This window comes from Manacus candei, unplaced genomic scaffold (genome assembly GCF_025592945.1).
Source record: "Manacus candei isolate 608988 ecotype Guabito, Panama unplaced genomic scaffold, ASM2559294v1 h1tg000057l, whole genome shotgun sequence".
Lineage (NCBI taxonomy): Eukaryota > Metazoa > Chordata > Aves > Passeriformes > Pipridae > Manacus > Manacus candei.
In genome coordinates this window covers 14,814,019-14,828,433 of record NW_026138105.1, presented here as the reverse complement: position 1 = coordinate 14,828,433, position 14,415 = coordinate 14,814,019, and the positions used below count along the sequence as shown (strand labels likewise).

The following is a 14,415-nucleotide window of genomic DNA, read 5'->3' as shown; positions in this document are numbered from 1 at the left end:
ACAGTGCTGAGCCCTCCCATCCTGGTGCAGCAGCAGAGCCCGTGTTGGCGTCGCTTCCTTTTGCTGCTCTGGGCTGGAAACTCTGGCCATGGCAGGGATTTCCTGGAGAAAGGCATCCCCAGTGCAGCACTGGGAGCTAGGGCAGGCAGGCAATGCAAGCAGCTGCCTGCAGCCCTTCTGCATGGGCACGCTCAGCCCTTCGTGTTTGTACCCTGAGTTAGCACGGCACAGATGAAGGGGGGCTGATTTCAACACACTTCATGCAAAACGAAGATAGGGAGCTGGGGAAGCACTTGGCAGCATCATATGCTCAAGGTAAATCATGTAAATGTGCCAGTGACAGCCTGCTTGCTTGTCCAACAGCTTGTGTGCCCAAGAGCTCTGCCTCTACTCCTGGAAAACCCTTCCAGCACCTCTGAGCCAGGCCAGGGCTCATCAGCATCCAATCATCCAGGCACTGAGCTCTCATATCTCAAACATTTTCTGTTGGAGTTGATGCCTGGCACCCATAGCCTCCCAGGAGCCAGGATTTCACCCTGTGCTCCCAGGCCACACTGTTCCTTTCAGCTGAGCAGCCACTCTGGTCTCATGTGTCCCCTCCCCTCTGTGTGCCTGGCTTGGGACCCTTCCTGGAGCCCTGTAAACCATAACAGACCTTTCCTGCTGATTTTGAGTGGCTTTGGATCAGCACTGTGCCAGAGGCTGGCCCAGGGTGTTTGCATTTATTTCTTCTGCATCTTGATTGCTCTAAGTATGATCATCAAAAGCCAGTTCCCAGCACTGCAGGGGCTGTGGTCTGCAGGGGCAGCAGGAAGGGAAATTGCTGCTCTCTGGCACTTCATGGCTGTGCAGCCCCATCCCCAGCTCTGATCCTTCTGCTGCCTCTGGCAGGTCTTGGCAAATGGAAGGGGGCAGGCAGCAACTGGAGATGAGGCTCAGCTGGGAGGTGGGGAAGGAGCTGGTCCCACTTGGATGGGTTCTCACTGGTGCCTCAAAGCAGACAGCAGTTGCCATGCATCTCCATCCTCTCCTACACCTTTTTTCCTTCTTTTATCTCCCCTACAATCTCCCTGCAGGCTGCTCCCCACTGCAGCTGCTGCAATGGGCTCATGGGGCCTCTCCCATGTCCCTGGAGGGAAATATGAGCCCCAGTCCATGGCAGCAGAAACTCAGGGAGACCCAGAGCTGGACAAAAACCCTTTTGCTGTCCTCCCACACCAGCTCTGGGCTCCAGAGACACTTTCCCATGAGCTCCTTGTTACTTACAGATATATTTTTTTAAGGCTGCTTCACATCCTCGTGGTTGGGCTGTGATATGAGCTATGCTTTGCTTTGCTTTACCACCAGGCTGCTTTCCTATAAACACCCTGTTTATGTTCACTGTATGGAAAGATATTTAAACCTATATTTCAAACCACCTACTCAGGGCTGGCTAAGCCTCTCTCTGTAACTGCATCTGCACAGCCTTACGTTATTACCTAGAGTTAATATTCACACATCTCCGTGATGGATTCAGAGGTGCACAATCCTGATAAAGGCCTTAGGGAGTAATCTGTTTTGTGTGTCACAGGCTGCTGCCAGGAGATCTCAGGGCTACATGGGAGAAACCCTCAGACACACCACAAGAGGATCTCTGACTTGAGAGCAGAAGGGCTGATCCTGCTCCCCGCTGCCTGTGTGTGTGCCCAGACCAGCTGCACCCCCTTTTCCAAGCAGGCACCAGGGGCTGCTTGCACAGAGCTTCTGCAAGCCATGGGAACAGGAGTAAAACACAAGCATCCTCATCAGCAGGCCTTGGATTAAGTTAAGTATTCCTTTAGAGAGCTTGTTACCCACATTTCTGTGCTGTCTCCACATCATCTGAGCTCTCTAAAGCTGTGATGATTTATCTCTCTACAGACACAGATGTTGATGTAGATATAAATGATACAGACCCAAGACTAGATCTGTTGGAGAGTCCTTTTGCTAGTTATGTTTTACATGATTTGCTCTGCTCCATCTTGCCCAACCAGACTTGGACATGTTGTTGATCAGGGTCTAGAGGTTACCACCATAAGAAGTTTATCCCATCACCTTTTCTTGGCCACCTTGACACAGGGGCTAACTGCACCTTCCCTTCTCACTGCTTACCTGCTCCATTCTCTGGCTTCATGCAGAAGAATATCTGTATTAAAGGAAAAACCTTTTTATTATTGTTAATTTAAAGCCAGCAGTTTGTTTCTCTGGCTCAAAGATGTAATTCCCCAGCAGTGCCAGCCTCCCTTAGCATGGAGGAGTGCTCACATAGGGTCTAATCACTGATCTAATTAAACTGATTTGCTACTGTGTTAAATCAGTGCAGCTATATTGAGCAGATCAGGCCTAAGTTTCTATTCCACCTCATCATAAAAAATGGTAATAAAAAGCACCTTCAAGACATCAGTGCTAAGAATTCGAACAGAAAGTTACATTTATTATTTTAAATTCCATCTCATTAATTCTGGGATGGGGAGTTTTGAAGGGGGATATGAAATCCTTGGCATTGACACTATTCATCTCACATTTTATGCAGACCTCTATAGGACATGCAAATATTTATTAATGTTCCAGAAGGGTTTAGGGAGTTTAAAAATCTGAAGCCCATTGAAGATGACAACTCTCTTTTAAAAGTAAAGAAAAAAAAGGCAAGCCAAAAAGAACCTCATTATTTTAAAAATCAGTTTCATGGTAATTTTTATGCATTATTTGAGATTGATTATTGTTTCTCTATGAAGTATCTTTCATTACTTCCTCCCTGACAAAATTACTTTAAAGTAGTTATTTCCACTTGAGGTTTTGGTGGATTTCCTGATCAAGGGTTCATGCTCTGGCTTTTGTAGCTCTGTTACAATACCAACATTACGAGTTATTTTAGGAAAGATTTATGTTCCAGCAGAAACCATAATAAATAAATTTTAAACCAGTGATATGGACATTTTTATACAGAGCTATCCAATGTACAAATTTGATCATTGGATTTTCAGAGCCAGCAGCCTTAGCCTGACAGCAAGCCAGCATGAGGCTTAGACACAAGCATCCCCCCAAAACCTCTCCAGCCTGGGGTGATGTGCCTGAGGGGACACTGTGACATCACATTTGTGGGTGGCACCCACGGGTGCACGTGCTGGCTCGTGGGTTTGCTCTGCTGGGTGACCCACGGCAGTCCTGCCCCGAATGAACAGCCCCAAAATGTTCTGCACCTGCCTCTGCCAATGGTTTGCTGCACCTTGATATTAAGCCAAGGGTTTGCACCCAGGCTGGACTCAGACACGGTCTGATGGACTGGGAGGGGGTGTTACAGTCTAACCCACCTCCAGGGAGAGGGTGGCCCTTAGAAGACCCTGCCTTAAGCTACTCCTGCTCAGTAAGGGCATTAATCACCCTGATGAGCTTAGATCTGAAAATGCCGCCTCTCCTGTGAGTGGCTCTCACCTGATCAGCAGAGGACCCCCGCCCGCATTTCACAGCCCATCGCCCGTGCTGGAGGGAGGGGCCACGAGCCTCATTTGCCAGGTGATGTGTTGATGCACAGAGACCTGAAAAACAGGATAACCTCTAGCACACCCTTCTCAGTGTTGGGGGTTTGCAGCCCCAAAAGTAGGCTTGGTCTCTATCTCAACTTTACCAAGTGTCAACTTGCAACAGACCACCTATTTTATTTTCTTCTTGTGCTGAGAAGGAACCAGGTCTACCCAGAGCCTGGGAAGAGCCAGAGAAGAGGCTGTACCTGCCTGGCAGGAATCCTTGGAGTCCCTGCTGAGAGCTGAGGCACCTGGTAAGAGCTGCCCGTGCCAGGATGGCTATCGAAGGACTGTGCTGGAAGGGGTGCAGGATGGGATGCCCCAGACAGGCTGTTCTCCGAGCAGGGTGCAGCACTGTTGTGGCCATCCCTGCTGTTCAGCAGTTCAGTGAGCACAGACACCAAGGAAAGCCTGTGCCAGAGCAGGGACCAAGCAGCCCTCAAAGCCCTGGGAGCACGGGGCTTTCCTTCCCACTGGGAAGTGCCCTCCCAGCAGCATGGGGCCACCAAAGCTAATAAAGCCATTAATGGGGCCACATGTCACCTCCTGACTAAGGAGTGAGCAACTCACACCTCACTCAGGCTCTCCAGGCGGAATGCACCCAAATTTGGCCAGGCTCCCCTCCAGCCTGCAAGGCAAGCCAGCTAAAGGTCAGTTCCCCACGGTTTGGGGGCTCATTTCCCCTGAGTTTTCCAGGCTAGGCTGAGCTTAGGCTGTCTCAAAGCCCTCGGGCTGAAATGGGTTTTGGTGTGGGGCAGCAGCGGGGTGGCAGACTGGCATGAGGATGGAAACTGTGCCAGGAGTCTCTGCTGAATTTTCACTGCTTGCCACTGACTTGAGCAGAGTTTTTAAAGGCTCTGTTTCTGAAGGGCTCTTGGGTTCAGCAGGGACAGTCTCTGGAATACGTCTGGACTGGCATTTGGAGTGACAAGTATCAGAGCTCCCATGGATTTTGGATGGGTTTAGGCTCCTCAGATCTCCTGGAGTTGGGCCCAGCATTCTTCACGTGGTCCAACTCCAGAAATGGAAACATTCCAAGTGAGCAGTTTCTTTCCCAAAATGGGGATTCTTCTCTCCTTTTGATGGAAAACACTAGAGACAGGGGAAATATTATCTCATTGTACTGTGAAGGAGAGCCATTTATTAACTATGGGTACCAAATTTAACTCTGGGTATTTTTTTAATAGCAGTTCTGATGTGAAGAGAAATGTTTGGACCCTTTCCTTGCAATGTCAGGAATCTGCTTCACAGAATTATGTCACTTTGTGAGAAACAGCAACTGAAATCAACTACAGGAGGGGAAAAAAAAAAGAAACCAAATAGCCTAAATCCATGAGAAATTCATAGCAGGGGCACAGATTATATGAAATGGCTCCTTATCTCAGCTGTATTTGCAACATGTGAATGCTCAGAAAGAGCCATCCTATTGCCTCCTACGCCTGCCACGTTATGCAAGGGTGGCTGTTCTCACGTGCTCCGGGGCTCCCGAGGCGCCCACACTGCTGCTGGAGCCCCAGGATGGGGCAATCTCCAAACACAGGGCCTGACTGCTCTGCACAGGACAATTAGGAGGCCAGGCTGAAGCAAGGTGCTGTTTGTGATCCCTCCTTGCTTTCCCAAGCAGGACAGTCGCTTTTAAGTGCCGGGAGCAGGGAGGCACTGTGGAACAGTGGGATTTATGTCCCTGGCTGTGTTCAGTGCTGTGCAATGGCCACACACCATCGCAGCAGATGTAGATGGGCTTGTGGATGTTGGGTGGCTCCACGAGAAAATGCAGCTATGTGCTCTTTAGATCATGACCCAAATGTTCTTCCCATTACACCAACCTCGCTACCCCCGATGGCTCCCTTAACCACGGCAAATGAGGACATCATAAAGTTCAAGTGATATCAGCTATTGTTTTCTGACTAATAATTTCCCAGGACTTCTGCAAGCGTCTCCCATCCCAGGTGAAACTCAGTAATTAAGACTGACCTTTGAAAGCTCCCACTTACAAGGGTATCTACTGGTTCTGCTTAATGTGCTCCCCTGTCTTACATATAAAGCTGTGAATAATTGCTGCAGTTTATTAAAGTGGAAAATAAAGAGCTTTCAAAGCACTGAGATCATTTAGTTTCAATATATCCGACAGTACGTAATAGGTATGAGTGTTTTGAGCAGGTCGTGCTAATGAAAAATGAGTGGGGAGTCGTGTATCTGACTGTTCCTATTTTGTACCAGTGTTACTTTGTTCTGGCGACAGCAGGTTTACAGGATTACACCAGCTGGGAATCCTGCACATCAGGCAGGTCTCTGGCTGTGGAAAGAAATGTAGACTAGTGATAGGAGTATCCAAACCATAGCTCTTACAAATGAGCTGAGACTCAAAAATCATGACAGGCTTTTAAAAATTAGATTTTTGGATTTAAGTCTGGTTTGTAGCTGGTCCTTTGTTACCTCTTCACTAGCAGAATGCACTTGTGTTATATTCAGATGGGGGCTTTTGTTGGTTTGGGGTTTTTTTCTCCTAAAACATAAGTATTAGAAACTGGTTGCTGCCTCTGACAAAAGTAGGTTCTTACAAAATGATATAAAGGAAAACAAAACAAGTGAACTTGAATCTGTGGGACTGCTAATAAAATTTAATGAGTTTGCAATGTTCTGTTCTTCCTCCTGCACTCTGAAAGAGGGTCTAAGGCCTGAACTTTTGACATTGTAATCCAAAATATCAAGATATGTGTGTATTTAATTACCAAATCTGTTTCATTTTCAAACTTGAAATGCATCATATAATAAAGTTAAATATAGAAGAGAATTAACTGGAGGAACATGTGGATGTGGATGGCTTTGCCTGAGGCTAAAAACAAGGCAGTGGCTTGGAAAGAGAGCTAGGGGGCAATTGGGGTTTGGGTGTAGAAGTTTCCTACCTTGTGTTGGTCCATGCACAGAGTGGGAACTCCGGCTGGAGCAAGGTGTGTGGGATCCCATCCTGACACAGCACTGCAAAGCTGGTCAGGAATACAGCACCCCCCTCCCTCTCCCAAAACAGGCATCCTGAGCACAGCAAGAAGCCTCGATTGCACCAGATAAATCAAATCTCACAATTCACCAGGATCAAGAACTGGAGGGTTTTCTACTGGTTTTATATCCCGGACGATTTATGATTTAATTTAAACACGTCGTTTCCAGCCGTTTCTTTTTGGAAGCAATCACCTCGGCTACATTAACGATGGTGACAGACTGCAGTCCCGGGGAGCCCCGGAGAGAGCGCTCAGCACTCAGAGGTGTGAATTCCACCCATTTGTCTTGCTGGGGTGTGCCCTAAAAAGGCAAGAAGATGCCTCAGGTGGACTAAGCCCTAAAAAGGCAAGAAGATACCTCAGGTAGCCAACCGGGCCCATCCCTCCCTCCAGTGCTAAGCCCTAAAAGGCAAACAACCCCTCATGCCAGGGAGGTGCAAAAGCATGCTGAGGGTATGTAAACTGACTGGTGACTTTGAGAATTTGGGTTCTCCTTCTCCCCCACCGCCTGCGAATCAAGACCATCGCTCTCAAGCATCGCTGGATCCAGTGGCCGGTGACTATGTCCATTTCTTTTATACTCTCAGCTTCTCTTTTCCCTTACTCTCATCCTGGTTTTCCTGTCCCCTAAACAGTTTCTCCCCCCCCCAAAAGTGATCTCTATGTTGCATTGTTTTATGACAACACCCAAACTGCTAGCATGCTTGTTGATACAGAAGTGTTACAATAAACCCTGTCAGTATACGTTTTCAAACACCGATTATTCAGTGTCGTTTCACTCTAATCCACCACAAGGGAATTATTGATAAAAACCTGGGTTATCCCCCCCTCCCTTTTTCTGGGGCGGGTCGTAACAACCGTCTAATGTGCTTTTGAACAAGTTGTGTTTTTCCCTGCCCCTTTGCTTCTAACAGCAGAGCAGAGGCTCCCTGCAGGCCCCAGGATAGCCCTATGGAGACTGGAGACCAAACGGATCACACAGAATGGCTGGGTTTGGGAGGGACCTCTGGAGACTATCCAGTCCAGCCCCCTGCTGAAGCAGGTTCACCTACAGCAGATTGCACAGGTTTGTGTCCAGGTGGGTTTTGAATATCTCCAGAGACTCCCTGTAGCAGATGGGAACTGATTCCCGGGAGACAGCTCACCCTGGCTCCAGCTCAGCTGTCTCAGCTGGATGTTTCCTTCCTGGTGCCAGTGGTGTTTGACAGCAGTGGCACAAGGTTTTCCTTGTCACTGATGGACCTGGCACTGCTGCCATGGGAGTGGTCATCATTAGCCCTGAGATACCAAACCAGGCTCCCTGTTCCTCCAGAGCTCTCCCAGACGGCTGTCAGCAGGCTCCTGCAGGCAGCACAGCACTGAGCTCTCCTGTGCCAGTTCTGGGGGCTCTGTTTTGCCACCAGACGCGTTTGCAGACGCCTGTGAGGATGGCAGGGCCTGGCAGAGGCCGCCCTCCCTTACCCGGGGCAGGGCTGGCTGCAGATGCAGCGTGGTGGGGGGGAGTGTCAGGTCCCTTCCTTGTGGCAGAGTCACCTGAGCAGGGCTTCCTGGGGACACAGAGGTGTGAGGTTTAAAGTGAAAATGCTGTTTCGAATAAAGCGCTCACAGGAATTTCTAATGTTGGAAGCTGGAGGTGCCAGACCACTTCCAGGCTGTCCCACAACAGGCACGGCCTCCACATCCCTGGATGGCAGCAAGGAGGGGCTCAAACCCAGAGCAAAGCCCCTTTTCATGTCATTCTTGTGAGCCAGGGGCACACACCTCTTCCTGGTGTCTGAAACAGCCTTTTCATTATGTTTATATTTAAAAATCTAACAGTGACTAAAGCAGTTTGCATAATAAACAGCTCTAGAGCCAGAAATATTTGCCTGCTCTTGGTAAAAAAAGGAAGTCCTCAGATCCTCTTCTGAAGACTGTAAGCAAGTGACAGAGTTTTCCCTTTGCAGGATATAAATATGCAGTGCAAATAGGTGGCTGCTGTCGCTGCTTACATTTTGATGTATCTCTTCAGATAGCCTGGCAGCGCCAGGTTATTTTAGTGTCAAATCAAAGCTCTGGTTGTGTAAAGAAGCTGAGGAAAGGTACAGTCTGTGTTGCAGCAGAGGATGGAAGCTCCAAGAAGACTGGAGGCAGTCCTGTGAGACATGTACCAGCCATGCATACTAAACCTGCCATTTAGCACAACGGGAAGAAAACCCGTTTATAAGAGCTGCTGCAGAACAGACATAAATGTCTCCAGATTTCAGTTGGGGCAGGGATGTGTTTATCCGGTGGGCTATGTGATTCATTATCACATTTGCTAAAAGAAAATAAACCTTTTGTTCCTTTTTACCCTCCATTTCCTTGTGAAAGAAATTAAAGGCCCTGTTTATGCCAGAAGAAAAACCTTGCTGTCTGATCCCCTTTTTGAAGCTCTTTTATGCAATGCACCACTGCTGTCCTTGACTTTAACAAGCCGAGTGAGCCCGAAGCTGCCGGATCTGCATCCCCCCCGAGCATCACGTTCAGCTGGCTGCAGGGCAGTGGCATCTCCACGTGGTTCCCGTGGGCTCTGTGCTCCCGCCGGGTGCAGTGGAGTGCAGGGGCTATAACGAGGGCTCAGCCACACACGTAACAGACTGATAAGGAGGGGTCTGTGGCACAGGTCGCACACCCCGCCCGGCTCCTCTCCTGCCACAGGAGCATCCTGCCTCCCTTGGAAACTGCCCACCAGCTGGCGCCTGTGGGGGTCTGGAGGAGCGGGCCTTCAGGGCTTGCCTTGAGAGGTCCCGCCCAGGGGCTGGGGGGCCTGGCGGGGTGCGGGCGGTGCGGCCGTGCGGGTTGTCCCGGGGATGGACCGGGACCACCTCCCGCACAGCCGCCCCCTCCCCGCCGCCATGCGGCCCGGGGGGCGGGGCCTGCGCCGCGGGGGCGGGGCCTGTATGCAAATAGTCGGCGGCTCATGCGCGCTGCGCGCGCAGCGGGGCACGGGTCTTACACAATGCACCGGGCCCGGCGGCGGGCGGAGGGGGCGGGGCCACGCATGTAAATACGGGCCGGGTTCTGCCGCGCCATTGGAGGAACGGGAGGAAGGGGCGTGACCGGATATGTAAAGCAGCGAGCCGGGGTGGCGGTGGGAGCGAGCACGCGGGAGGGGCGTGGCTCGTATGCAAATATTGCCGGCTCCGCGGGGGGCGTGGCTCGGATGCAAATCCATGCGCGACCGTTTCCCGCCCTCCCGCCGGCCGGCCCCGCCCCGCCGGTATAAAATGCGGCGCGCCTGCGCACAGCGCCGAAAACGGGACTTAGTCTGTTACACAAGCGCGCCGCGCTCCCGGTCCCGCTGCGCCCGGCGCCCCTCTGCCCGCCGCTCTGCCCGCTCCCGCCGCCCCGCCCGGCTCCCGTGCCTCCGGCATGAGCGGCGACCAGCTGCACAACGATTCCCAGGTGAGCGCTGCGAGCCCGCCCGCGGGGCGCGCTCCCGCGGGACCCCCGCCGCCGTGCTCGCATCCCCCCGCGCCGGCCCCGGCCGCGCCGGCCGGACACCCCCGTAACCCCGGCGAGGGCGCCGTGCCCTGCCCGGCGTGTCCCTGCGGACAGCCCTGCCAGCGCGGTGTCCCCCCGCCGCGGCGGGGGCGGTGGGAGCGGGGAGCGGTGTGACCCCTGCCCGGGCGGACACAGGGAGGGGGCGGCTGCCGCGCTCCCCGGGCTCGCTCCCCTTCGGGGGGTCCCCCCGTGGGCCGTGCGGGCGCCGGGGGAGCGATTCCCCCACCCCCCATCACCTTCCGCATCGCGCCGGGCTGTTCCCATTCGGTATTTAATTCCCGTAAAAGCGGGGCTGGGCGGGCGGGGGGTGCGGCGGGCCCCAGCCCCGCGGGGCCGGCCGTGCTGACCGTGTGTCCCTGTGTTGCTCTCCCCGCAGATCGAGGCGGATTTCCGAGCGAACGGTGAGTGCGGCCCCGGCGCGCCCCTCGCACCAGACATGGCGTCCCAGAGACTAAGTCCCGGCTCCGCGCTCACCGGCCCCATTGTTCCCATCGAGCCGCCCCGAGCGCCCCTTTCCCGCCGGGATCGGGCCCCCCCGGCCCCCGCCGCCCCGAGTGGGGGCACCGCAGGCCCCCGATCCGAGCGCTGCCGGCCTGCCCGGGTCGCCTTTGGGCCCCGATTCCTCCCTGGAAAGTCGCCTTGTCGACGGTCGGGACTTAGTCTCTGCGCCATTTTCTTTTTCTCTCCTCTCTCTGTGGCTTTTCTCTCCTTCTCCTCCTCCCCGAGCAGCCGCCGAGCCGCCTCTGCAGAGGCGCCGGGGCCGCCATCCCCGGCACCAGCCCCTTCCAGCCCAGGGGAAAACAAAGTTTTTAGCTAAAAAAAAAAAGAAAATTCAAAATCCCCCAAGTCTTTTTTTTTTTTTTTTTTTTTTTAAATCGCCAGCCTCCCTCCCCCCACACTGCTCCCCGGCTCTGTTCCTTTCAGGGAATCCCTCCCCCTAAAATGAAGGGTGATTGCAACATGTTGCTCTTTAAAAGAGTCTGTTGTATCCCTTTTAAGATCAGCCTCGTTGCTTGTCTTGCTGTTTAATTGATGTGACTTTATCTTGTTGGGTGGGTTCTTTTTAATTAGAATGAAAATCCACTTTAAAAATAAACAACGCACCATTGCATAGACAATTCCAGAAAGGTAGACAGCATCACTTCAGGGAGTTTACAAGCTAACTTCATTTTATTCAGAAATATTTATTGCAGTCCTGTAATTTCATATATGTATATATTTTATATATTAATTTTATGTGTATATATTTATGTATGAATACGCTTACATGTCTATTTATATTTATATTTGTATATATACATACATTATTATCTTTTCTAGTCAGCCTGATGGCTGCTAACTTTTTCGGATTGTTTATTCATTTTTCTAGGTAACAAGCTAATTGCAAGCCCCCTCTCACCTGATAGGTGTCAAATTGAAGGGCTTAAGCAGGGTGAAGGGGAGTTGAGGACATACAACCAACCTTTGTGTGTGTGTGTGTTCCTGTCACTGTTTGGGATGTGTGAGGAGCTCTGAGCTGTCCTCTGACTGCTGAGGTGGTAGAGGACAAAAAAAGTGGTTGAAAATATCTGCTTGACTTAGTTACACTGATTTTTAGAATGCTTTTCTGCGTGATGTCCACGTGCCTGGGTGCTTTGTAAGCTACTGCATGTAAATATTTACAGATCTACATTTGTGAGCACCTTTCTTTCTGTGAGTTCATTGGAATGTGATTGTGTGTGTTCAGGAGGAGCAGGCAGTAGCAAATACGCAGTTTTTGAACTTTCATTTCCATTCTGAATCTATAGCAGGGCTCTATGAATAATTCTTAAAAGAAAGGATGCAGTGGATTTCCCAAGAAGTACAGGAGTAACTCTCAAAACGACATAAATATAAGCATATAGTTGAATACTTGTAGCCTTCTTATGCTGGGAAATACTTCCTTAAGGATCATCTTTTTTGGGGGAAAAGCACTCTCAGGTCAGCTTTAGTTATATAGTGATTTACATAGGGGAAGTGATGTATATTTGACCTTTCCACTCCAGCTTCCAATGAGCCTTTTAGAGGGATTTTTCTCCTCTATTGTGACCATGTGCTGTTTTGTTCTTTTAAGAGTTTTAGACATACAGCACTTAAAGACTCCTGTGGTTTTTATTTCTACCATGTGTTGGAGGAATTCAATACAGAAATTCAAAGACACCTTGATGGACAAACTGAATTCCTGGTAAATCAAGCACACCCAACAGCTCCATACCAGTGTAGGTATCAGCACCTTTCCCTCCTGTTGTCATTACTGATGGCAGTCACGTAACATCATTGTGACTGATCAGAGGCCCCTAAAACTCGAAATCCTTTTCGGCGCTGAGAGGTGCATGTAACCCTGTTAGTCTTGTTCAGGGAATAATGCTGAATAGACAGTGTCCACTCTGACCTTGTGACCACCACTGATCTCCCTGAAAACCTGTCAGCTCTGCTTGCTCCCAGTCTTGTTTCCTCCACGCAGGAGTTCTGTGCACTCGTGTGTCGGGAATTGTCGCGCGGATCCGAGATCAGCGGTTCTCGTTTGGCAGAGCAGTGAGGCTCCAGCTCTTATTTTCTTGTTTTGATCCTATTTGGTGGCAAAGATTAGGAGTGGGTTGTAGGAATCTCAAGTACTTTTTTTACCCCCCTTCCAGATGTTTAGAATTGGTTTGTACTTTGATTATTGTCAGGCAGCACTCCACAGTGGAGCCAAAGTGTTCTCTTGGGCCTCCTGTGCTTTACATTTGGGGAAGAGAAGCTTTTCTGGGGGCTGGTACTGACTCATTCTAAATATTGAGTGTACCAACAGTAAACATTTTTGTTAATAAAGAATGTTTTAGGTGACTCCTGGATAGTGTATCAGTCTTAGAGCAGTTTAAGCACTTTGAAGCTTCCTGTTGTTATTAATGTTCCTATCTGGGTCAGTGGACACACTACCTTGGGTTGTGGTCACACAAGTTGTTGCAGCTGCAGTAAGGTGGGTGGATCTGCCCATGGCAGGTCACCAGGGAGCACCCTGGTTGTAACTGGGAGCTTGGATCTGGTTACACGCCCGTTTCATTGATGGCAGGGTAGCGTTAGGTGTGAGAGAGGGTGCCAGCAGGAAATATGTGTTCCTGGCTATTTCTTGTCATTAAGTAGCCAGATCACTCTAAGCAAGAGTGTCCTGGGCAAATTCCAACTTGGGTAATTGCATTCTGTGTCGATATCCAGGTTCCCCCTCCTGTTTGGCTGTAGTGGGTATTTTTTTCACCTTAGCTGTATTTTTAGTATCCGTACGCTTTTCAAAGAATTCCCCGTGTTCAGTCCCAGCAGTGCCTGTTTTCAGACCATCCTGAGAACAATACTGTGCTGAAAAAGAGAACCTTTTCTACAAGTGGCATTCTCAGAGTCTTCACCGTTGTAGAAGGGAAATGGAGTCCAAAGCTGTCATTTCCAAGTACAGCTTGGACATTGAAAATGACCCTTTCTCCACAGATTTGGATTCTGTTGAGTTTTGCCTTTAAGAGCTTTGTTATTAACGTTGGATGTAACAACCTTTTACTACTGAGGACAATGTTGAGACTAAAAGCAATTTATCTTGACTTTCAGCTCTCCCATTGTGTTTGCAGAGCTCAGTAGATAAAAATGACTTTTGTTTGCAAAATAATCAAATTGCATTCCAAAGCTACTAAATTCCACTAACAGCTATTAGTGTCTTGGCTGTTCAGCAGCCTGTGTTCAGAACTTGTGTAGAATCCAGAATTGCTCTGGGTGGAAGCTGAGGACATCACCCCAAGCAATACTTTTTGCATCTGGTTGATTTGACCAATGATGTTAAGATGCAATTTGAGGTCAGCATCACTGTAGGAACCATTACAGTGTATTAACAGGAGTCGAGTGTGAATTTGTCATACGTCACAGAGGTGGCTTCTAGAATTCAAACATGCTTGAAGGAGGGCCTTCTTTAACACTGACTATTTTTTTGGGGAAAAAAGAAGCCCTTGCAGCTGCAGCATCTTATCAGGAGCTGGCAGGTTTTTTATGTTGGCCTGAGCGCTCATGTGGCACCTCTGTGTTTATCAGGGTGACAACATGGAGGGGAACGCACAGGAGGGAAATTAAATTAAACAACAAGAGTACCCAACCAGATGCCTTACAAGTTAAGGAATTTCAGCACGTTTTGTGTTTTGCATTAAGTTCATGTTTCACGTGTGCCAGAGCTGTGCAGTAAGAGGTGTGGGTGATTTAAATGCTAACAAACTGAAAAGGAACATAACTGAGATCCTTAGGATTTCTCAGTGCTTGTGAAACAGTCTGTTGAGGACCAGATCTGTGCTTCCTTGCTGCTGCTTTGCTGGTGCCTTCTGCGT

The 14,415-nt window shown here is 49.9% G+C and overlaps 1 protein-coding gene and 1 long non-coding RNA gene across 3 annotated transcripts in view; both read left to right on the top strand.

The window, feature by feature from the left end:
• Window positions 1-8,987, top strand: part of LOC127477978 (uncharacterized) — a 45,330-nt gene extending 36,343 nt beyond the window's left edge. Inside the window, exons 2-4 of one of the 2 annotated variants that reach the window (XR_007907082.1) lie at window positions 1,571-3,793; window positions 6,568-7,094; window positions 7,453-8,987. This is a non-coding gene — a long non-coding RNA (uncharacterized LOC127477978). The other variant, XR_007907081.1, reaches the window with a different exon arrangement.
• Window positions 8,988-9,801: 814 nt separating this feature from the next.
• The window catches only part of TOP1 (DNA topoisomerase I), a 65,389-nt gene continuing 60,775 nt past the window's right edge, over window positions 9,802-14,415 (top strand). Inside the window, exons 1-2 of the mRNA XM_051803013.1 lie at window positions 9,802-9,964; window positions 10,440-10,464. Coding sequence (XP_051658973.1) covers window positions 9,932-9,964; window positions 10,440-10,464 — 58 coding nt within the window. The 5' untranslated portion in view covers window positions 9,802-9,931. The remainder of the gene's footprint in view (window positions 9,965-10,439; window positions 10,465-14,415) is intronic.